Here is a 25,312-nt window from a genome sequence, read left to right as displayed (position 1 = left end):
AACATTTGCAAACTAGGATATTTTGCCATTCATGTTTGAACTGCTGTTGTGGAAAAAGGGAGAACTGCTGAGGGCAGAAACTCCATGGCTCGGCGACAAATGCCTTTTGCTTCCACATTTTATCGTTTTTGAGACATTCTGTGATTAGAAGCATATCCCACTTTGTGAATGTATTTTAATGTCAATAACTCATTATGACCTTAAATAATCATGTGTATTTATTGGTTGATTAAACTGGGCAGTGAAATGCCAAACAAATACAAAAAATTGGGATGTTTGTGCATTCTTGCCATACCTCTGGCTCTGCCCACTGATCCAATCCTTGGGTTATTCCCACCCTCTGATTCACCGCCTACAGTTCCCCTACTTTTTTTTGCCCACTTGGTAACCTGGTGCTCTTTAAGGTCATCATCTACTAATTACTGTGCTTTGGAAGTTGATACAATTGAATATGTAATGAAAAATGTGCTGTAAAATTCACCATTTTGGTCTGTTGTTTTCCAAAATTTTCTTGGGAGAAGAAGCCCCCCAAACCTTCCTATTTGCGGTCGGGCTCGCTTGCTGCGCTCGCTCGCTACATGCCATACGGGGGTTTATCTGGCAAAATTTGCCAGGGCTGCTTTCAGTTTCCAGCCTGGCCCTGCTTGCAGGCCCCTCTTGGTTTTTTTAATGCCCTGAAGTCATGCTGTACTCCTTGTTTTTGTTTTAAACAAGGTCACACAAGCTCTGTTTGAAATGCCACGACAGCTGTATGGAGCCCGTGGAATCACTTTGGAGAGGCGTTCTGATAGCGCAGCTTGCTATAAATTATACTCATTTGTATACGCATCTTGACATTTGCCTGGCAGTTTATTTGGTGTGGTCATTCTCCCATTGAACGGTTACCTGCATGTCATTTCAGAAGGGGAAGGAGGAATGTAAATGGATTCTGTTAATATGCAGCGTGCTCGGCATTGCGATTTCTGTTTAACTAGATTATGTCCACGTTCTAATACGCGGTTCGTCTACATGATGCTTTTCTACACAGGATCCCATGTTTTCATTAAAGAAAGTAAGGGGATACTACTCGAGCGCCTTGGAAATTGGGGCATAGGCTGAGAATAGGGAGGTTTACACAGTGCAATACTTGGCATAATAGCCTAAACAATACGCCGGCCACCAACTTGCCCATATTGGCTACCGGCGGACCCGGATTCGCGCCATTGCTCACCTTGCTATATGCCCCCAACGAGGCTTCGGGGGCATCACCGCATGCACCAACCCCTCCGTGTTCCGAGGCCTGCCCATTCAGCTTTTCCTGCGTGATGGCTGGGCTGCGTCCCCTACTTCTTTTTGCGAGGCATTGCCGTTCAGGCTGCGGGTGCCGGACCTGAGTGTGCAGTTCTCTTGCTGGCGAATGGACCCTTCCACTCCACTGCTCGGTCCTTTTTGGCGGCACCTTAGCCCATAGCTGGTTGATGGTCCCTTGGCTTCCCCCAACCCAGGTTCCGACGATTGTGGCCAGGATCTCGTCACCGCTGCCATTGATTCTTTTCCTCATTTCTTGCGGGGTGCATGTGTTTAGCTAAGTCTTGGTCTTCTCTTTGTCTGTCACACGGCTTCTGACAGTTCTGTGTTTTGGATACCGAGGCAGTGGCCTCATTACTCCACATTCTTTTTTGATTTTTTTAGTCGCTGTTTCAGTTTTCTTATTGATCTGTGACACTTTGTCACAGTTTAAGTTGGTTCACATGGTCAGCTCTGTGATGGGCCACGGGTAGCGGTCATTTGAGTTTGCAGAAATGTGAGCAAGTTCTTCAAGAGTCTTGTCTTTGTCTGTCAAGTACCTTCTGATAGTGATGAGTTTTGGATGCCTGCTGAGGCGGTAGCCTTCTGACAGTGAAGAGTTTTGGATTCCTGCCGAGGCAGTTGCCTTCTGACAGTGATGAGTTTTGGATGCTGAGGTGGTAGCCTCATTACTTCACATTTATTTTGAGGTTTGTTTTTTAGCCGCTGTTTCCAGTTCACAAGGTCTTCGCTGTAATGGGATGCAGGTAGAGGTCAAATGGGTTTGCAGAGATATCGGCAAGTTTCCTGTACAGTGGGTTTTCTTTTTGATCCAATCCTTTGTAGAAATTCTTGTTGAGTTTGCGGAGATGATCGTCCAGCACCTCAACGCCTAGGTAGCTGTTCTTGTGAAGCGAGGAGCCCCAACTGCAATACGTAAGGCCTTGCTCTGTGCTTTCTGCTAGTCTTGCAGATACTTCGGATGGCAGCCACTCCAAACTGGTGAAGCATGCGTCATTGTTGGTCGAATTATTTTGTTGATTGCTCACACCTTGCTCCGCATAGGCATCAACTTTATCTTCAAGAGTGGGTACAATGCAGGCAGTTTGGTTGTTGCTTTCTGGCAAGTATTCTCGACGTGGTTTTCCAAATGAGTTTAGAGTCCAGAGTTACCCCTAGGTAGAAGCTGTTTGTTTCCCAATTGATCTCCTCTCCATTGAGGAGGATTTGTGGATGCTTCCTGTTCAGCTCTCTGGTGAATAATGTTGCTTTAGTTTTGCCTGTGTTCAGATTATCTGCCAGTCGCTTTACCATTCAGAGAGTCTGCTGAGCGATACCTCAAGGTTCTTTGCCACTTCTATTTTGCTGAAGGATTAGGAGGTGACTGCAACATCATCAGTGTAAAGAGCAAGATCAGTCTTCTTTAAGTCTGTGGGGATATCGTTTGTAAATATATTAAAGAGGAAAGGTCCAAGAATTGATCCCTGAGGCACTCCAGCGAGAATAGGGCATTCTTCTCGTACCACCATGTGGCAGGTCAATTCTAACAAGTAGCTAGACAGCAGCTTAACCTAGTAACTTGGAAACTTGAGCCTGATGAGTTTGTAAAGCAGTCCATTGTGCCATACTCAAATGCTTTGGCTACATGCATAAAGACCACTCCAGTAGACTTGTGGATTTTGAATCCATGGCTGATGATGTCCACAACTCTGAGAAGTTGCTGATTTGTTGAGTGGTCTTTCCAGAACCCAAACTTTTCTTTGGAGAGGAGGTTTTCACTTGAGACGAGCGAGAATAACTTTTTCGGAGAGCTTCGATAGGCCCGATAGCAGGCTTATGGGGCGGTAGTTTGCAGGGTCCCATAGTGGTTTTCCAGCCTTAGGGAAAACAACGACTCTTGCCTCTTTCCAAACCATGGGGAAGTACTGGTGCTGCATACACACATTGAATATCTCTGCAAGTTGATCCACTGCAGCATTTGGGAGCATCTTGATGGCTTGGTTTGTTATTCCATCCTTTCCTGGAGCCTTGCCATTTTCTAGTTTCTTTACCAGGGCTAGGACATCATATGTTGAGCATTCCTCAATAGTTGCAGCTTCTGTTTCTGCTCGGTGCTCCAGGTAGTGCTTAGTGACCTCCTGCTCAACTTCTGCTGCCAGTTTGCTTGCCTGGTTAGTCCTGAAGGATGCCTCCAGAGTCTCGGCAAAGACCTCAGCCTTGTCTCTATTGCTGCATGCCAGGTGTGTCTTTCCTTGTATGGGTTGGTTTGGTTCTTTCTTTCTAGTCAAGCTTAGGGTCATTTTCCAGAGAGAATTGTCAGAGTCCTTCAGGTTGGCTGTAGCTGCTTCCCATTTTTCACCTCTGTGCTGGCTTATTTGCGTCTTCAGCTGTCTTGTCAGTTCGTTGTACTTCTTCAGCAGATCAGGGGTGTGGTACTTTTGCCACTCTCTCCGGGCTCAGTTCTTGTCAGCTATCCACTTCTTGATGCCGGTCGGGAGGTCGTAGATGGAGCAGAGTTTGGGTTTCTGCTGGGGAATGCAGCGTTCAATAGCAGTGTGGACTGCAGCTGTGAAGTGGTGAGCCGCCTGGTCAATTTCTTCAATGCAGCGTAAGGGGCCAGGGACCAGTGTCTCCTCCAGGCTTCTTTTGTACAGGCTCCAGTACGCCTTCTTGTAGTTGTGCCTGGTGCCCTGTTGTTGGTTTTCAATCACGTCTCCAACTGTGATCAATACTGGGTTATGATCGGATGTCAGAGCTGTCAAAGTCTCTAGCTCCATAGACTGTGATAGATTCTTCATGACAAATATGTCCAGAACATCGGGATTGTACCATGCAGCACCTGGGTAGTGTGTTGGGCAAGTTGGGCCGGCCACTACAAAGTCCTTCTTCCTTGAGTGGGCAAGTAGAGCGTGTCCTTTCCTTTCCTGTTTGCAGTGTGAGAGTTCCAGCACTGGTGCTTGGCATTAAGGTCTCCTCCAATTAAAGTTGGGATGTTGGGGTGCAGTAAGGCATCTAGGTCTTTTGGGTGTAGCTTTTCTGGGGGTGAGTAGGCAGCAATCAACGGTAGAGGGACTGCTGATGTCTGGATCTGTATACCAGTTGCTTCGATACTCCCCACTGGTGGTAGTGTGATCTTGTGGTGCTTCACTTTTGTGCTGACAATCACTGTTGTTCCTCCACCCTTGGCTTCAGTGGTGCAATCTGTGTGGTACACCTTGTGGTTTGCTAGTTTAAGCTTCTGGCTTCCTTGGAGATGGGTCTCGGAGATAAGCGCATACTCACATCCTTAGTTTCCATCAGGTGTTGGAGTTCATCTGTTTTCTTCTGAATGCTGTTAGCATTCCACATCAAGAAGAGGGAGTTTCTTTTAGTTTTTGCTGCCAATGGAGTTCTTTTCGTCACCTGGTAAAAGTCTGGCGATAAGCTTCACCACCATTGTCACCACAGGGTGGATGTCCTTGTCTGCGACTACTTTCGCGACCTTCACAATGAGTTTCTGACAGTTGATGGCTGAGCCTATTTCACCGGATGGTCCCAGTGCGGTTGTTGGAGGTGGGCTGACTTGTTTAGGTCTTGTAACGTCTGCGTATGTCCTTCACTATGGCTGTTGGTTGTATTAGGGGTTGGGATCCTATGTGCCAATGCAGGTTTGCGGTTGTAAGTCTTCCTTTGACCCTGGTCTGTTGCTGTTGAGTTTCGAGAAGACCTTTGTGGTTGGGGGAGTTGCTTGCATTGTCTATCCTTCTTTGCCTTCTGCATGTAGGTACAGCCACAATAGCTTGCTGGGTGGTTTCCTGTGCAATTTGCACATATCGCTGGTTCGGTTTCTCTGTTCCTGGTGCATTGGTTGGAGGTGAGTTTGCCTCCACAGCGTACACACCTTGGCTTCTGGTGGCAGAAAGCAGAGGTGTTGCCTAATCGCTGTCAGTTGTAGCACATTACCGGGCCCCTTTTCTCCCTAGTAGCTTCCGTGGTGACGGTGCAGCTGCAGGGCCAAGTGACCTGCTGAGAGGTCTGCTGTATTCCCATCCTTGCTTTCGACAGGGTTACGACGAACAGGGGAAATTTCTTGTTCTTGTCCGCCGGTGAGGCAATCTGTGCAATATTTTTAACTGGACGTTCAAGTTCCGCTAAGTCCTCAGTGATATGTCCAAGGGATGTGTTTACTAGGAGTCCCCGTATTACAAAGCCTTGGGCTTTTGCAGTGGTCAATGAGAAGGTGTGATAGTCTATTTTCTGTTCTGTGAGTATGCTGGTCACGCTTCTGTAGTCCTCTGGTGTGGTGAGCATGATCTTGGCGTGGTCCTGCCGGGGTTTGATTGTGAAGGTGGAGGTGCAGCATTCCTCCAGTAGCTCCACGAGGTCCTTGGAGTGGCTAAGTTCTTCAGGATGATGGGAGGGATCCGTAGTCATTTTGTACGACCTGTAGAGTTCTCAGCTTCAGCCGTCTTGTGGTCCTGAGGGTTGGCGTCGCAGTCCTGGGCATTTTGGAGAACCTGAAAGCGGTTTGTGGTTACAATTGCTGCGCTACTGGGAGTTGCGCGGGCAACCTTTGGGGGTTTTTCTGGTGAGTTTGGGCTGGAGAGGGGTCCTTGGGTAGAAATTTTGCTCTGATATTTTAGCTCAGATACTTTCGCTCAGTTGCTTTCTCTGGTGACTGTCCCTTTGGTCTATCTGGTGGTCCTACATCTGACTGAAGTGTCTAGTAGAGGTGCTCGCCCTTAGGTTCCTTCCCCCTCAGCACAGCCTTGCTCCGTGCAAGCCAGAGAACGAAAGCCCAGCCTTGGGCTCCAGTCACACAGTGTCTGGACTATCACCCCTTCACCACAGCAGCGCGCAGCCTGGCCCCGGTCAAGCCAGGGAGACGCTGGCCCAGCACCTAGGTGGGTCTGGGGAAAGCCCTTGAAATTCTCAAGTATTCATCCTGCCTCCCTCTCTTGTGCACAGCCTGGCCCCGGTCAAGCCAGGGAAATACAGGCCAGCACCCAGGAGGAGCCAGCAGGGTAGTTTGTCTAGCCCTGCTCCTTCCCCTCCTTGGCACGCAGCCTGGCCCTTGTCAAGCCAGGGAAACGCAGGCCCAGCACCTTAGAGGAGTGGGGAGAGAGAGCGGAGCGTTGTGAGAAATCCTAATCAGAGAGTGACCTCTGACATCGAAATCAATCATATCAATCAACCGAAAATCATGTGTTTAGCTCGGCCGTTGGCCCCTTCTTATCCCCCCTCGCCCTGACCAGCTCGCCCCCTGATTGGTGGGGGTTCGCTTTGTTTAAGGGGGGGGACAATCCTGTGCCCCGCCGGACAAGACGGGATGCAAATGGGGGCGGGAAGTGCTCCCGCTTCCGGACGGCGTTTTACACAGGCCCCCATCAGGTCCAGCTTAGCCTTCCCGGCCTGGGTTCTAACACCAAATTGTCTAAGATGCCCAAAAACAGGTACAAATGCCTGTAGCCTTCCAGGGGATTTTTTTATTTAAATCGGCCTCGGAATTTGACCCCGGGCTCAGAAACAGAAGTAAGTGTGCTGTCTATCTCATATTGAGTTCAGCTAAGAGGCAGGACATGTAAGTATTAAATACAATGTTTTGTTCTTTCCCTTTTTTCAAGCATACCTTTAGTTTTGATGGCTTTATCCAGATTTGCAGCATCAGCAGCAGCATTAAAACCAGGGGCTCCTTTGACTGGTCCAGCAGCAGCCTATAAACAATACAATTTCTAGGAATAATTAGTTTCCATAAAATCCTTAAATTAAAGTTGAAACAGTATTCTTTAAATGATACAGTCGACGTATGTGACCCTGAATCAAATAACATTTAAATTTTAAGCACATTACTAGCAGTGGATCTCCCATATACCAAAGTAGAACTAAGTATACAATTAATGTTATATTCACATACTAAAACTCATCATAAGGCTGCAGTTTTTTATACTTGTCTGTTTCTCACTAATCTGCAGGCTGCTTTGCAGTCTATTCCTTTCTGATCCTCTCCTGATCTTAACTACCCTGAGTTTGATGTCCTGTGACATGTTTACATAGGATTTCTTCTACTTTTCACTCAGCCATCCTGATTTCAACAAGGTTATAACATTTCTTAACACAACAAGTCCTCCTCTTCACAACTTGGTGAGTGAAAGCACAAATGTTTCCTTCTTTGTGATGGCTGTGTTGCACCCATCTCTGGACCACTGCATCAGCCTGTCATATGTTGCTTCTTTTCTTAATAGCCTCAGTTAGAGGGGGAGAAGCATATGAAAAAGATGCACATCCCGTTTTCCCTCCATTGGGATTCCCCTCCACATTTAGGGTGCATGGGAATGGCCGAGCTTCACTGCTGGTTACACATTGGTAACACCCCTCGGGACATTTCGACCCTTTCTATCCAGGTTATAATCATGGTGGGCTAACACAAAGTAAGTCTTTACCTCTTCCATTTTCTTTCTGAAAGGGTACCCCCTGTATGAAAGTCCCTTTTTCCAAGAATCTGCCGCCAGTGAAGCCGAATGTCAAAGCTGCTTAATACCAGAACTAGTGGGACTAGTTCCTCACTTCCCCTTGGGGCCAAGTGAACGAGAACTTGCTGAGGGCTCTGAAAAAAGGGTCCTCCTATATTTCTGTGGATTGGTCCTGGCTGTGGTTCCCCTAGCAGGAGTACTCGAAGACCCTGCTGCACACACAGGCAATATGCAAGTGGAAGAATTACTTGGGAGCTTAGGGAGTGCAGACAGAGAAATTGGTCTACCTTGAGGACTGTAGGCTGCTCCTGACTGAAGGCTTCAGACCATGAAACTACCAAGGGGTTATTATGAGGGCAGGTACAGATACTAGATCCTAGCTGGTTCTGAAAACAGAGAAGTGCCAGTGCAATTGGTCTGAAAAAATAATAAAACCCATTCCGAAAATCAACTAAACATTTTGATCCAAGGAGGCCACAACCCAGCACTCCTGGTGGTGTATGCACACCACTAGGAGTAAAGCATATTGCAACAGCTGTGCCTGGGGCATACACCGCAGGTCATCTGTGGCCTTATGAAAACAATGTGCACTTTGAGTACTCATATGTCGTGTTGCTGAACACTCTGCTCAGAATGTAGCCAGCTTTACAGTGCTGTTGGTCCTGTTATTGCAGACACCTGAAAGGGTAGTCTGTGATCAGGTGGAAACATTAGCTAACTTGGTTGATACCTTCACTGGCCGCACCTAGACCTGACATCCGTGACATGATGTTCCCCCAAACTTTCACCCCCTTAATTTGATTACCCAGTTTTTTGGGGGGCATTAGGATTTTACCCCTGCTAAAATATGTTCTCTCCTTAAAACTTGATAAAATTAGCCTACACCTAATTGGCACACTAAATTTACTTATTAGTCCATAGTAAATGGAACTGTATGTACCCAAGGCCCAATACGTAAATGCTAGTAGTTGTTAGCAGCAGTCATTGTGCCACCTACTAAAGTAGCTTTGCAAAACATGTCTCAGGCCCAGCACTGCAGACTTTTCTGCAGTTTTGAACTGCCATTTTGGCCGGGCAAAATAAACTCTTTTGTAGGCCTGAACCTTTCTTGTTACTACTGTTCGTCACCCCTAAGCTAAGGCAGGCCCTAACCCCTCTCAGGACAAGGTGCATTGTATTTAAAAAGCAGGACATAGGCATTTAAGTGTTTACATGTCCTGACTCTAAAAAACTCCTAAAATTGTTGTTCACTGTTTTAAGGCCAGTCTCTATGATAGACTAACACTAGGATACCTTATTTCAATTATGTTATTTTCAAATACTTTATTTGGTACTATGACTATAAAAGTGCAACAGACAGCAATAAAGCATATACATAATAAAAATAAGTAGGTAAATAAAAACACGATCATGTCAATAATCCCATTGCGTTACATGATATGAAAATATAAAACCTGGTCAGTACCTAAAATATAAAAAGATAAAATTAGACATGAATAAAACATAGCAGCAAAATAGAAACTTGTAAAGACCAGCATGCCAGCTATGAGGTTGGGCACTCAAAGGCAACACAAGGTCACTCCGATAGACCTTCCTCCCTATACACAACACAATCATATTTAAGAGAGTAGTGGCTCAAACTTCAAAACATCGGGGCAATTAACCTCTGTCGTAGCTTTAAGCAGTAATAATGATTCAGGAGTGTTGAGATCGATAACTAATAGAAAGTTTTCTTGAGTTACCTCATCGCATTGGCTCTGATTCTCCTGCTTCAATGAAGATATTTGCAATGGCACAGACAATAGGTTCTTTGGTCTCTGCACGCATAATCCTCAGGGCCACCAAACACTGCCTGACCCCCAGCTGTCTACAAATTGGAAGAATTCATCTCAGCGTTGGCAGTACATAGCCAGGGCTGAAGAAGATAAAGTATTGTAGGTTCTCTTCAGATTGTAGGCATACAGGGCAATTAATACATCCTAACGTCCGATTAGGATCAGAAACACAAATAAAGTTTGCACTAAAATAAATTGTAAGTTAACATTCTCTTTAATGGTAACGTAGGATTTTAAGTTACAATTTTGAAAATGCCACTTTTAAAAAGTTGCTATTTTTTTGCTCAAATCAACTGTGGCTTGTTGCCAGTGTCCTGACTCATATTACTGGCAATGGCTCTTCTGTTGTGGGTTGTATACTGCTTCCAGACAGTAAGACAAAAGATGCCTACATGTGAGGGAAAAGGATCTTCCTGAGAGGATGGCTGGGGAAGAGCCGTACCATACCCTGATTACACTTCAAAGGGCCCTGCCCACAGCACACACTAAGGAACTTGGCACATGGCCTCCCCTTGCCATCCTAGATAGTTTAAAACCAGGACCAGTGGACGGGGAAGACCTGACCAGAACAAGTTCTGGGGGGTAGGTCAGTTAATTCCCCCACACACAGGCTGGCTCCAGATATAAAATTGAACCTCTCACCGGAACACACCTCGACCTCTGGAAGATTCAGAAGATGGACTGCCCTGCTACTGGAAGGACTGCCTTGCTGTCTGGAAGAAGAAAGGTTGGACCTGCATGCCTTGATCCCAGTCTACCCAGAGTGACTCTAAGGGTCAGTTAACTGACCTTCTGCGTGGGCTAAAGAGACACAAGTTTCCAAGGGCCTCCCTGCAACTGCCCCGCTGACCAGCACCAACCGAACCTGCCTCGACTTGCCAGAGTCCTGCAGTTGGGCTTTACTGGAGTGAATCCTGGACCCTTAGCTGGCATCAGTGAGAATTATTTTTAAAACATTTGGTGGCAATCCACAGGTTTGATCTCCTTTCATCGAAAAGGGACCTATTTGTGCCAATAAAAGACCTATAGCGATGACCACTGTGAAAAAGCTCCAATGGGAACAGCTGTTTGCAGCGAGAGCGGCCATCCGCAGCAACTAGCAACTTGAGACCCGCAGCTCACGCCGGCAGTGATCATCTCTGACGATCAACCAATTTGAAGCTCCACCGATGATGACCGGTTCTTCTCATTACTCTGTGATGCTTTCCCTGCTCCTTAACCTGAAAGCCTCCTCCTTCAGGCCCCTGCCAAAGCAAACAGCACCCTTCTCACTCGAATTGAGAACGTAACTCTTCAGCAGGACTAACCTGGTCCCTATAAACCAAGCCATGCTCTATTGGAGTCGGCCTAAAATTGTAAATTTCCGACAGTCGAGCAAGACCAGATAACTGCAATCAGCACTTTGTTCTTCTTTCTGGTTCTACCGATTGGATTTTTGTTGTTTTGATGTCATTTTATTTAAAAAAATGTACTCTGTTTTGGGATATAATTGGTGTTGTGTTTTCACATTATTACAGACTAGCAGCCCGTCCCGACGTTGTCCGGGTATGAAATAGAATGTGTGCAATGTGTGTAATACGCAAGGGAAATTTATTTTAAAATCTCGCGGTAGACAACATTTTTAGCATGAAGTGTCACAAGATTAAGGCATGTGTGTGCAGATACGGTGTGTACCTCGGAGTAAGAAGTATTAGCAGATGTCTCTAGTGTGTATGTACTCCACTTCCGTAGGTAAGCGTGTGTGAAAGTGCATTCAGTTGTAAATTTCATGTCCCCGCAGGCACGCTGAATCGCGTCATCCCCCGCTTGAGGCCCGGCTCCAGTTTTGTTTGATGTTGTGCTTGTGGTGTAAAGTCGTTGATGCAGAGAGTTGAGTGGGTGACAGCGCGCGCTGGAGATGCTGCGCGTGTGGGAAAGTGCAGTCAGTTCAAAGATTAGTGTCCCAGCAGGCACGCTTAGTCGCGTCATCCGCCTCCTGAGTCCGGCTCCAGCCCTGGTTGATGTTGTGCGCCTGGTGTCAATACGTTTATGCAGAGAGTTGAGTGTGTGACAGCGCGCAGGATACTGTGCAGTTATTGTCCCAGCAGGCACGATCAGTCGCGTCTGCCCCCGCCTAAGCCCCGGCAATTGCCGCACCCATTGGCCACGCCCCTTGCTCCCACGCAATTGACGCACCCATTAGCCTTGGCCATGACCCCGGCCCAACGCACATGTTTGTTTTCCACACGCCCTCAAGGCACGTTTTTTTGGGGGGGGATGTGCCGCGCGATTGTTGCCATTTGTCGCGCCCATTGGCCACACTCCTTGGTGCCACGCAAATGCAATTGCCTGACCATTGGCCTTGTTCACGCCCCCGGCACACGTCCCCAGCACAACGCACACATTTAAGGAACGCTTTTTTTTTGTCGTCATGCCGCGCCACGCCCACGCCCACAAAGGACTACTTTGCCGGTAAGGTTCTTTTACTTTTCTAATGTATATGGTGGGCAGCTGTATAGCCTATGTCCATCTGCTGCAACTGTCCTTTCCAATGCTGTATTGGGTCTTGTGATTGGTGCTGTGGTTCCTGAGATTGCCTGCCTCAAAGGTTTGGACTCTCTCTTTATTATATTAGTATAGATTGTGAACTGCATAAATATGTTACTCATTGCCTCTAAGTTAAGCCTTACGGTTATGTACCAAGCTACCAGCGGGTTAAGCATAGGTTAATTATGTGACTTTTGTGGTTCTCCTTGACAAAGATTGTGTTTAATATAAGAGTGGGCTTCCACCCCTCTGCACTAATAACATAGGGGCATATTACCAACAAAGTGGCGAAGAGAGGTGTTAGCCGCCTTTGCTTAACGCCTCTCTTCGCCACTTCGGAAATGCTAGGCTGCACCATATTACCAAGGATATGGTGCAGCCTAGCATTTCCCCCTGTGATGGCGATAAGTTTTACAACTTAGCGCCAGCGCAGGCAGGGAAGGTTTTTTTTATGTACAGGAAGGTGTTCCGTCCTGCACATAAACAAAGCTTAAATGCCATTTTGTAACTTACATGTGTGCTGCTTCATGCAGCACACATGTAAGTTACAAATTGGCATTTTTAAAAAGAGGTTTGTTTATGTACAGGAAGGGACACCTTCCTGTACATAAAGAAACCTTGCCATTTTGTTTTTCCATGTGTGCTGCACAAGGCAGCACACATGAAAAAAGCAAAAACAAGGAGAAATGAAGCATTTCTCCTCGTTCCGCCACCTTAAGAACAGGTCTTTCCTGTTCTTAAATTTGGCGCTGCCACCTATTATCGCCTCTCTTGATAATAGGTGGTAGCGTCGAAGTGAATGGGTGTTGCGGTGGAACGCCCACCGCAACACCCACTGCACGCGCCCTTTCGCGATGAGTTTATCGTGAAAGGGGCCCTATTACCAAGGCAGCGTTAAGTCAATTAACGTAGTTTTAAGCTATGTTAATTGACTTATCGCTGCCTTGATAATAAGGCGATGCAAATATTGCCGCATTATCGGCAGAAAAGTGCCGATAACGCAGCGATAAGGGGCTTGATAATATGCCCCAAACTTTCTTAAATGTTCATGCTTTTTGTACTCAAGAGATCAGGATCTTTATCCTTGAATTGATTTGAGAGGTTTAACTAAGATGACAAGTAAGGATCAATTTCCCTTGCCTCCTATAATGGATATACTGGAGCCCCCCTCAAAGTGCACACCTCTCAAATCAGCTCAATTTGCAAGGCGATTACCATATTCTGGTTATAAAGTAGAGCAACTAGCCGATGATGACTTATCGCACCCCATTTGGACATTTTGAATAACATGTACTCTCAGTTTGGTTGTGTAATATTGCAGCTATTTTTTAGTACTCCATACATTCTATAGTCTCGGATGCTTTAAATCAGTTTGTGCTCTTCCACTTGGTTGGTATTGTGGCATTATCTGAAAATCTGGTTGGAAGAATATGTGAGTCTCCTGCTATCAGGATTTCAGCAACTTGATTTATTTCACAAACCCCTAGTAGGTTGAATTTGAGAAGGTAAGATGGAATACCATGGAATTGAATGTCTCTGGTCTGCCTAATGATACAAGGAAGTTTTTCAAATTCACCTTCTAATGCAATAGAGACGGAAACCTTTTTTGGTTTTGCAGTTCCCACCAATTTATTTAAAATGTTCTCAAAATAACTGTTGACATCACTCACCTTTTGAAAAGGGAAAAAAGAAATCAGCTGAAATATAAATCCCATTATATCCTATGGGATTTATATTTCGGCGGATTGGATCTCCGTCACCGTTGTGTCGGAGTAACCCATTTGCTAGGATCTAAATCAGGCCCTAAGTCTTTTTTGATTTTAGGAAGCTTTGTGTATGGCCTTAGAAACAAGTAGTTTCCTAAGGCTACCAACCAAGTAAAATGGACAAACAGAGAACACACATTGATATAGTCAATGTTACTGTAATGAAAACCAAGACAATTGGGTCTCTATTTGCCCACTACTGACTTTTACAATGATAATGTAACTCATGGTGCTGCTGGGAATTTACCTTTCTATTGCTTGCAATATTTTACTTCAAGAGGGTTTACCTCTTGGGAGGCGTGGCCAAGATGGCAAATGTGGCAGACGCACTTTGAAGAGCTCCGTGCCAGCCACCTGTCTGACACCATCCTCTTGCATAGTGGCCCACTCTCCGACCGGGTGAGGGCCCTCTTGATCTCTGCTCTAACGGTGGAATGAGGGGCAGGTCTGAGGCCTAAGGCAAGTTGCTGCCTCTACCTCACATGACTACCCCTCCCCAATTGCACTGCTGGAATGGAGCTGAGATACTGTGAAGCTGCCATGGTGCAGCAGAGGCCTGCAAGGCGGACTTCAGCCTAGGGTGAACCATGGTTGTGGGACCCCATGAACTCCCTCGACACAAGCCCTGATTGCACGGGTCCTGTGGTGCCACATCTGGGACAGCCTCCTTCTATACCTTATGACGAACAACTGCGGTGGGACAGCAGCAGTGGTGAAGGGTATTTACAGCTTGGGTGAAGGATTACCCCATACTGAGCTGATGGACAAGTTTCATCCCCCAAAAATGCTGAGGTTTGGCTTGCTACTGCTTGTCCCCGCAACTATCAGACAACTGTATGTGTGCACTGCTGGGGCAATACTACATTGCCAGAGATTCAATGCACTCTTACAGGCCATCAAACATGTCAAGACTGCATTGGACTCCACATTGGACACCCTGATGATCAAAATGGGCCTGTTCAGAGCTGACTGACTGGAATCCAATGAATCCGCCTTGGCAGGTACGCACCCATCAATTGTATACATGTAGTTCCAACTAAAGGTCCGTCAATCTGAAGTGACTTTGTTACGCACCAGCCCAGACGATGTAGGACGTCAATCCCTCCGCAACAACATTTGTGTGGGGGGATCCCGAAGGGGGCGGAGGGCCCCAATATGGACTTGTTTCTTGAAGATTGGTTGCTCAACACTGTGCTGCAGGAAAAAGATGTACCTTCTTCTCGGATGAACGGGCCAAAAGGGTTCGCAGTGGGGCTCCGACCCAGGAACTTTGCCCAGGCAAGTGGGGATAAATCTCTTAAATTATTTTCCAAGTTGTCTACATGAAAGCCCCTTGGCAAGTGGATAACAGTCCAGTAAACACCTGTCCAGACTATATGGTAAATGTGCAAAGCCGGCAGGGCTTGTTCATGTCGTTTAAACAGAAATTTCGCCAACTAGATCTACAATATTGGCTCACAAACCCAGACAAATTAAGCATCATAGACTACGGACACACGCTTTTCTGGGAGTGGCTGGAATTGAAGGTGGTCACCCCACCAACACGTAATTTGCTGTTGCTTAATGACCGGCAACACCAGAGGCCCAGACAGTGGCAGCACAGAAATCGAAAGGCAGGCATACAGAAGAAGAAGAGGTGAAGTAGAATGCACAGGCGATAGCTGAACTGGAGTTTCGACATTGTCAGCCCATGTGTTCACTTGGCCGTACAACGGTTTCCCTGGAGAGGGTGTTGCCTTTTCTCTGAAAGATATGCCACCGCAACCTGGGACAAGCCCTGCTCTTCCTCCCATGACAGTGGACCAAGTGATCTGAAGTGAGGTACTATATCCTTTTTCTAATCTGTATACCAGGATTATGTCGTTGTATGGGAGGGGGTCCAATTGCAGCTGAATCATGGTCACATCTTCTTACCACACTTGGATATTCCAATCCCCTGAGTCTGAAAGAATTTTTTATTCTTGTTATTTGTACAGTTTATATTTGGTCCAGAGCTTGTTGATGTCCTGACCTGGGGATGGGATTTGGGATTCATGTTATTGCCTTATTTTTTTGTGTGACCTGACTACAATACAGTGTCGATTGAAAGGGGGTCTGGACTCCCTGTGAACTTAGGGTCCTCACCAATTACAATCATGAAAGAAAATTTGGCAGATTCTCATCCTATATATGACATTATGACCTGGAATATACGGGGTATGGCCACACCTAGATGCCGCCACAAAGTGTACTCTTATCTGTGATGCAGACAGATTTACTTTGCATACGTACAAGAAACCCATATGACGTCCATGGAACTCCTCAAGCTCAATCACCAATGGAGAGGCCAGATTGTTCATGCCTCTTATTTGACAATTGCAATGGGGGTGCCTCTAAGGGTGGTGTCAGCAATGCCTTTGGTAAAGGCAGACAAAAAAATCACAGAATCAAAAGGGCACTATATGTAGGCCGAGGGAAGGCTCAATGGTGCATCAAACACTCTAGTGGTGCTGTATGCCCGCAACGTTGGTCAATCACAATTCCTAGACACGGTAGCACCCTCAATGATACATGTTCTAAAAGCTCCTGGTATATGGGACAGATAATTTAACTATTTGCACAACAATAGTTTGGATAGATCCATCTCTCTCCTACATGGCATGCATCTTCATAGGTTGGCTAGGGCAAAACTGCCAGAAGGACATATGATGCTCCATGCATCACCTCATGAGGGAATACTCATTCTTCCACCAACTGCACAACAGAATTGACCTTCTTCTTTGTAACCCTGACATGGTTCCATTTTTCACAGCCACCAAATACCTTGGCCACACACTCTCTGTCCACAGCCCTCTCAAGACGACGATAAATTGGGGCAGACAGCAAACACTCATTAATTGGCGGTTACACATATGGGCCCTATATGATGACGCATTCCATAGGACTGTAGGCACATACATCACCTAATTATTTTAGGAAAATGATGGAACAGAGTCCAAAAGAAGGATGGAGTGTGATTCCATTAGGGTGGTCCTGCAGGTATTGAAGACTGAGTATGAGTGAAGCTCAAACTGCGATGCAAACTTGTTGTAAGCGTGTATGCTATACACGAGGCAGAGGTGAGTGACATAGAAAGTATAGTGCATATGGGCAAGCTCCCTGCTCTTGAAGCAGATCATACATCCTTAGTGGATAGAATTAGGAAACTAGATTATAAAGAATACATAACAAAACAAGTTGCAGCGGGAGACAGAACAGGGCACATAATGGCTTGGCTGCTGCTCTTGGATGCTGACAGTTCCCAAATTAATGCTATTACAACCCAGACCGGGATCATTCTCAATGCACCAGCAGACATTAACACAGTCTTGTTCATATACTCCAGCTCCCTGTACCAGGAAGGGGCGAGACATGAGGGGCACTAATTGCAAGACTACCTGGAATGTTTGTTGATTCCACATCTAGACCCCCTGCAACCCCACTCTCTGGATGAACCGCTGACAATGGACATATTCCGGCTTGTGATGGACAGATGGGCTCCCTTTAAAGTTTTACTCAACCTTCAAGGCATCCCTCACCTGAGGTTGCACGAATGTTTCCACTTACCAAAGGTAGAGGTCACATCCTTATGGGAGGTATCGATCGTGGTCCTCCCCAAACCAGATCATGACCCACTGGAGGAGCGCTCCTACAGTCCCCTATCTCTTCCCAATTACGACAGTAAGATCCTTGGGAAGATGATTACAAAATGGCAGCTGACTTACCTTACCACACTGGTACAACAAGACCAAAAAGATTTAATCTGCTGGAGGAACACATTTCTGAACCTGAGGCGTCTCTTTGAATTCACTGAGGAATACCCCAAAACTTTGCCTCTGCCTTTAGCACTTTCCTTAGACATACAAAAAGCCTTTGATATACTGGGCTGGCCTTCTCTATAGGGTGTGCTACTCACAATGGACCTGGGACCAAAGATACTGAAATAGATATGTCTCATATATGCTAATGCAGTTGCCTGGGTACGCACATGTATGAAAATGTTCTCAGCCTTTTGGGTGAGCAGGGGCACCAGCCACGGTTGTCCACTCTCACTGAATATGATTATGAGGTGCAAGAACGCCTGGCAGGTTTGTTTCTGCTGCTGAGTTCATAGTTGGGGATTCCCCCATCAGAAGCAATTTTGTTATATGCAGGTCATGCCCTAGTGTATCTTGGAGACGTACGTTGAGACCTAATCTGAGTGATGGAAACAATAGACAAGTTCAAAACTGCCTTTGGCTTGAAACTGAACTGGGCCAAATCCTGCCTTTTACCTCTCCAAAGAATTCCAGAGTGCGAAGTGTTCTACCACATGGGTTTAACGTGGCAGTACGACTCATTCAGAAACAATGTCTATCACTTAGATGATAACTTAGTATAAGGCAACCTGGTGGTGTTGATGGCCGGTATGCGCCATTCCATGACATTCTGGAAGTCACTACCGCTCTGGGAGTTAGAGTTGCAATACCAAAAATGCTGGTTCTACCTAGGTTACTCTACCACTTGTCTGTGCTTAAACTCTGCCTTCCCCAGCGATTATTTCAAGACTTAAATAATGTTCTTTCTGACCTGACATGGGCCACAAGGACAAAGAGAGTGGCTCTCCATTAACTGTATTGCTCCAATGGAGGGGGAGAAAGGGGGCCCTTCACTATAAGTTGTATTATGCGGTGGCACAGCTACAGTAAACAATACAATGGTTATCAATCAATCAATCAATCAATCAGGAGTTTGTTAAAGCGCGACTACTCACCCGTAAGGGTCTCAAGGCGCTAGGGGTGGGGGGGGGGAGGGGGGGTGCACGTTCCATTCCATCAAGGAGGGGGTCTGTCGAAGAGCCAGGTTTTGAGGTTTCTTGTGAAGATGGGGAGCGATGTTGTCTGTCTGAGGTGGAGCGGAAGGGCGTTCCATGCTTTGGCCGCGAGGAAGGAGAAGGAGCGGCCTCCCGATCTGGTCTTTCTGGTGTGAGGGACCACGGCGTAGGAAAGCTGGGCTGATCGTAGGGTCCTTTGGGGTGCGTGGAATTTGAGTCGGCTGTTCAGGTATGCTGGTCCAGTGCCGTGGTTATCAGAGACACTTAATCCAGAACGGTTGTCTGTTTTACAAGTTATGGAAAGTCAGTGTTATTGGAATGACTTATAGACTCCCACAATGACTCTCCACACATTGGAAGACTTGTCAAGGTGGCCAAATACTGTTGGCATGTGTCTGTACAACCAAGGAGCAGCCCACAGGAGTAAGCACCCAACCCTCCTCTATGGGTACTCCTAGCAATTGCAAGGTGGCTGACTGACACAATATAAGACAATGGTTGGAGGCGAGCATCCTCAAGATAAGTAACCTGTACGAGCATAAAACCTTGATGGCCTTCTATCACCTCAGAGAGTGTTAGAACCTTGAGAAGGGCTAGTTTTTAGCCCACAATGCCCTGACAGCCATGTCAGGCACCCTGTGGAGCCCCATTTGTATATCCCTAGCATTGCAATTGTTACTGGAGCATGGCGTGGGGAGACGAACGATCACACTAATTGACAGTGTGCAACTGGAATCCCATAGCCTAAGTCTCCATGGCCTGAGAGATTAATGGGCCCTCTTGCTCCAGCAAGAGCTCACAGACAGGCAGTGATCCCTTGCACTGGAGCAGGTCCGACGAGTCTCCAGGAACCTGTGTTTAAAATACATAAAGTGCAGCTACCTACATCAGACAGATCTTCCTCCCGCGCTTCTACATTGCATTTCTCCTGGAGTGGTTCCAAAATGCCAATAGTGACTATGTCTGGAGACCAACTTCTACCATATGGTATGGGCCTGCCAAAAATTGGGCGAAATTGGACAGACATAGTGACGAAGCTAACGGACATCATGGGACGTCCAATACAGCTTGATCACCTACACTGTTTGCTGGGTGTATGGGTGTGACATGCCATACATGCAAGAACAAAAATGTTACGAAGTTTGTAGACCAGGTGTATATACTGTAAAAATATTGCATATTGATGGCAAGGAAGTCCACCACAGCCCTCCCCCATTATCTCTGAGGCTTAAAGACCATTTCTAAAGGGGTTGGGGGCATTGGGGTCCTGTTTCTCACGCAATATAGGCTTGACTATGTTAGCTCCGTAGTCCCAGGGACCACTGACTCCGACACGGTAGCTTGGCACGAGGCAGGTAGGCACGCCAGAGGCTTTGTGTGAAGTAGTTGTGCAGCACTCTCCCACACTGACACAGTAAAGCACACACAATAAGGAGACACCACTCCAGTTTCATTTACAAGAACAAGTATCTTTATCTTCTTCTGGTCAGGAGTAAAAATGCAAAGGTTGCACAGTGTGCAGGGAAAACGGTTTCTGGAACGTTATGTCAATGCGGGCAACAATTCCTATGCAGATAGGCACTACAGGTAATCATTCTTATGGTTATACTCTATGCAGGCAATCACTCTTAATCCACTAGGCAATATGGGTGAACCTTCTCGAGACTCTTATTAAATGCAGGCAAACAAGCTTGCTTGGGTAGGTTAAATAGGTAACTATGCCCACTCTGGTATAACATCCAGGTGGCAGTTCTATTACAGATACACATTCATTACAAGCAACATTTCCTAGCAAGGTACATGCTCTATTCAGGTTTGCAGTACATGTAGTGATGGTTTCACAGACATATATTCAATTTGGGCACAATTCCCCCTGCACCTTTTCACACAAGTGAGCATTCTTAAGCCGAGGTACAATATAGACAACCCCTCGTCTGTGGACATTCAATGCAGGCAAGGAAGGGGTCTTCTGCAGATTTTCAGCACATGGTCAAAGGAGACACTTCCGCCGGGGGGAGGGCGTCACCCAGGCGGTGATTATTCATATGGGCTATGCTGGCAAGGTGTGCAGGCCCCAGGAGCCCTTGGGGCAGTACCTATGGTGATTATGCTTGAACCTCGTGACGGTGCAGGCTGGGGCCACCAATGTCAACTTTGGAATGCGGGGGGGGGGTTAAATGCAGTCCCTGCGGTTTGGCCCAGTTCCCCCTCGACAATTAGGCAGTCGCGGGGCTGCCACCACACTGCGGACTCCGTCTCTGGCAGCCCCGCCACTCACGAGGGAAAGCCTCCCACCTGGGGTGTTACCTGGCGTTGGAGGGGGCTGTAACTACGCCGCTCTCTTCTATTTTTGGACGAAGGCAGCCCACTCCGGCTTAGAGTCTCCCTCGGCACCTCTATCTCCAATGCGGGGGAAGGGCTCTCGGGCTTCCTGCTCGACCCAGGGCCCGGGAATCAATCCAAGCGCAGGTTCCTGGGGGCGCGGCCGATGGCACGGCTGGCGCCCCGGTTGACTTGCAACGCTCCTCTTCGCGCACTTAGGCCCAGCATGGCCTCCGTAGTAACCGCGGCGGCCCTCCGCTCCGCTCAGGGGCCGCAGCAGTACAGGAGGACACAGCTAAGTTTATACCAGCGGCGCCTGGGCCGCGGCAGTGATTTGGCCACAGTAGCGCTTCCTCCCTCAGCACTGCTCGAAGTCACCCGGCCAGCGGCGGTGAGTCTCACACCCATGGTGCTTCTTCTTCTACAGCGCAAGGGCCACGGCGGTGATCCTGTGCACAGGGAGCTCTCTGCCACTGCGCCGAGTGGCACATTCAGGTCCTGGGGTACACAGCGCTGGGATGCACTAGCAGGTAATGAGGCTACAAAGCGCATCACGAGCAGCACGCAGGGGACAGTTGTAAGTTCTGGCAATACAACGCTTTATAGTACCTCAAAGGGTGGGGGGCCCCAGCAGCAGCACAGCACTTCCCAGTCTCAGCACTGGTAATGGATGGCAGGCAGTAGTTGCGGGTATTGGCTGCAGGTGTTAGTTGCAGGGATAATTTGCAGGTGCAGAATTGGGGGTCCAGGGCAGTCACACTGGAGCTGGTGTCCCTGGTTCTCCTCCCACAGGGCAAGGTCAACGGGCAGGTAGGGTAACTCATCTGAATTGGGGCAGCAGGTCCTAGAATCAGTCAGCCTCAGTAGTGTAGCATCCCCCTAGCTCAGCAGCCTTTACTCCAGCGGAGGATCCCCAAGTCCAGTAGTGCAAAACTGACATGTCAGGTTTCCCTCCTTTACTTTTATAACCCTAGGTCAGGTGACCCTGATGAAAAAGGCGGCAAGGACTTGTGCCAACCTGGGTGGGAGGGGGGTTGGAAGGTTCTAGAGGAACCTGGGGACTCTGTGGTGACTGTCTCTGGTGACAAGAGGCGGGACGGTCAAGGTTACAGTATCATTAAGTTCCAGCATTATCCCAACTACTAGTACGCAGATAGGACAACGGCAGCACATCAGTAGCAGGGGCCTGTGGCAACCATGTTGTTAGGAGAGAGCACCTACACCTCAGCACTGTTCAGCAGTGGTAAGGCGCCCAGCCAACAAAAATGGCCGTCAAGATTGAGGCAAAAGGGGAAAAAAGGCGGAGTAAGACCACCCTAGGGCTGACAGGTCTAACACGTGTCCCCCCAGCCAACAGTGGGGAGAGATACCAAACCTATAGGGAGTTCTTGTCACTAAAGCGGAAGAACCGAGAGAGACCGTCAGCATTGGCGTGGTCTACTCCGGGTCGGTGTTCCACCCTAATGTCCATACCCTAAAGGGAAATGGACCACCTCAACAATTTAAGGTTTTCGCCCCTCATCTGCATGAGCCAGCGAAGGGGCCGGTGGTCGGTCTGAATCAGGAAGTGAGAGCCAAAGAGATATGGCCTCAGCTTCTTCAAGGCCCAAACCACAGCAAAAGCTTCTCGCTCGATAGTACTCCAACGTTGTTCCCGAGGGAGTAGGAAGGCCACAGGCTGGTCTAGACCCTCCTCGTTGAATTGTGAGAGTACTGCCCCAATGCCATGCTCAGAGGCGTCTGTTTGAACAATAAATTCCTTGATGAAGTCCTTAGCCCTAAGCACCGGAGCTGTGCACACAGCCTGCTTGAGGGTATCGTAAGCTTTCTGGCAAGCATCAGTCCAAATCACTTTTCTTGGTGGCTTCTTGGACGTGAGTTTGGTCAGGTGGGCCACGATGGTGCCATAGCCCTTGACAAACCGGTGGTAGTAACCCATGATGTCCACGAAAGCCCTGACCTCCGTCAGGGTTTTGGGGGGGCTCCCAGGCTAGGATGGTCTAGATTTTGGCCTGGAGGGGCTGCACCTTACCCTTGCCCACCAGGTGTCCCAGGTAGACGACAGATCCCTGTCCGATCTGGCATTTGCTGGCCTTGATGGTCAGGCCGGGCCGCTGCAGGGCCTGCAGCACCTCCTGGGTCCTCCCAGCTGCTGCTGAAGACAGCTATGTCATCGAGGTAGGCAGCAGAGAAGGCCTCTAGGCCAGAAAGTACCTGGTTTACCAACCGATGAAAAATGGCATGAGCGTTTTTCAATCCAAAGGGCCCTCTGGGGTGGAGAACGCAGTCTTCTCCTTGACTAAGTCCACCATAGTATCCTGACGTGAGGTCAAAAGTACTTACGTTTCGAGCAGCCCCCAGCCGGTCAATGAGCTCATCCGCCCTAGGGATAGGGTGAGTATCTGTCTTGGTCACGGAGTTGAGTCCTCGATAGTCCACATAGAACAAAAGTTCAGGTGTGGTGCCCGGTGGGGCCGCTTTCGGTACCAAAACCACCGGACTGGCCCAGGGGCTGTTGGACGGCTCGATCACTTGGTGACTTCACTCTGGATACTGGTCTTCAATTTGTCTGACAGCCAATAAGGTCTTGACAGGGGGGCTGTCTCCTGTGTCCACGTCATGGATACATAGGTGGGTGATCCCAGGAGTGAGGGAAAACAAGGAGGGGAACTGCCACAATACCTGACAGCAGTGCCTCTGTTGCTCCTGCGTCAGGGATTGGGAGAGGACCACTCCCTCCACCGATACATCTTTCTCTTGGGACGCCAGAAGGTCCGGAAGAGGCTCGCTCTCTTCCGCCTCGCTCCCATCAGTTACCATCGGGAGGGTATGTTCTGATCTCTCATGGTGCGGCTTGAGGCGGTTAACATGCAACACTCGGTGGGGTTGCCTTGGGGTCTTGAGATCCATGTAAGTGGTCCGGCCCTTCTTCTCTTCTATCTTGTGTGGGCCAGTCCACCGGTCCTGGAAGGAGCTAAGCTCTCCGGGCTCCATGACCCACACCTTCTGTCCAGCTTCCAGTTTCACCGGATGGGCACTCCGGAAGTACCACTCTTTCATGACTGCTTGGCTGGCCTCCAGGTTGTCGGATGCCTCCTTCCACAACTTGGCCATCTGGCTGCGGAACGCCAACATGTAGCTCACCACATCCCGGGAAAGCCACCTAGGAGTCTTCTCTCACACCTCCTTCACGAGACTGAGGGGTCCCCTAAAAGGGTGTCCGTACAGTAGCTCAAAAGGGCTGCAGCCTAACCCCTTCTGCGGCACCTCCCTGTAGGAAAACAACAGACAGGGCAAAAGGATGTCCCACTTCTTCCTCAAGTCCTCAGGCATACTCCGGATCATTCCTTTCAGGGTCCTATTGAACTGCTCCACGAGCCAATTGGTCTGGGGTGGTAAGGAGTGGAGTTCTTGTAAGTCACCCCACACTCCTTCCCCATGGCCTGCATATAGGCGGACAAAAAGTTGGTGCCCCTGTCCAACACCACTACCTTGGGGAAACCCACCCAGGTGAAAATCCGCATCAGGGCTCGCGCCACTGCAGGTGCAGTGATGGACCTCAGAGGGATTGCCTCCGGGTACCGGGTGGCGTGGTCCACCAGAACTAGGATGAACTGGTGTCCAGAAGAGGTTGGCGGATCCATAAGCCCGACAATGTCGATGCCTACCCGCTCAAAAGGGTTACTGACGACCAGTAGTGGTTCCAGGGGAACCATCAACTTGGTCCTGGTCTTCCCACTCGCCTGGCAAGTCACGCAAGTCTTGCAGATGGCATCAGAGGCGATTCTCATCCTGGGCCAAAAAAAGTGTGGGACCAAATGAGCAAAAGTTTTATCTTGACTCAGGTGTCCCATCAGGGGAATCTTATGCGCTAACTCCAGCAAAAAGGCTCAATAGCATTGGGGGACCACTAAGGCCCTTGAGGACCCATGTACTGGAGCCTTGGGCTCACTGTAAAGAAGGCCATCCTCCCAGTAGATGTGATAGTTTCAAGCAGCATTTCCAGCTGCTTGGGCTGCGACATGTCACCGCTTGCCCTCAAGGGTGGGGCACTCCCTTTGTGCCTGACAGAATTCCTCCCTGGTAGGCCCTCCTTCCACCTGCCACTCTGCAGGGGTTGGCAAGACCCCCAGGAGAACAACATCCCCCTCCTGGACTCCGGGGCCACCACAGCGGGTGCCCCATCTATCTCATGGGGTGCATCCTCCAAGGCTTTTTCCTGGTCAGCAGTGGGCTGGGACATTGTCCCATGCTCCTGCCCTGGTTGACTCCTTTGCCGGGCAGCCATGGATTCTGTGACCGCACAGGTCCATCCTG

General features: G+C 48.3%; 1 protein-coding gene across 1 annotated transcript in view; it reads right to left on the bottom strand.

The window, feature by feature from the left end:
• Positions 1 to 25,312, bottom strand: part of LOC147727227 (annexin A1-like) — a 229,806-nt gene that overhangs the window by 183,723 nt on the left and 20,771 nt on the right. Inside the window, exon 3 of the mRNA XM_086961276.1 lies at positions 6,875 to 6,959. Coding sequence (XP_086817402.1) covers positions 6,875 to 6,959 — 85 coding nt within the window. The remainder of the gene's footprint in view (positions 1 to 6,874; positions 6,960 to 25,312) is intronic.

The sequence above is a fragment of the Lissotriton vulgaris genome, chromosome 3_1, assembly GCF_964263255.1.
Source record: "Lissotriton vulgaris chromosome 3_1, aLisVul1.2, whole genome shotgun sequence".
Taxonomy (NCBI): Eukaryota; Metazoa; Chordata; class Amphibia; order Caudata; family Salamandridae; genus Lissotriton; species Lissotriton vulgaris.
Note: the sequence above shows the minus strand (reverse complement) of the source record. Positions and strands in the feature narration are given on the sequence as shown.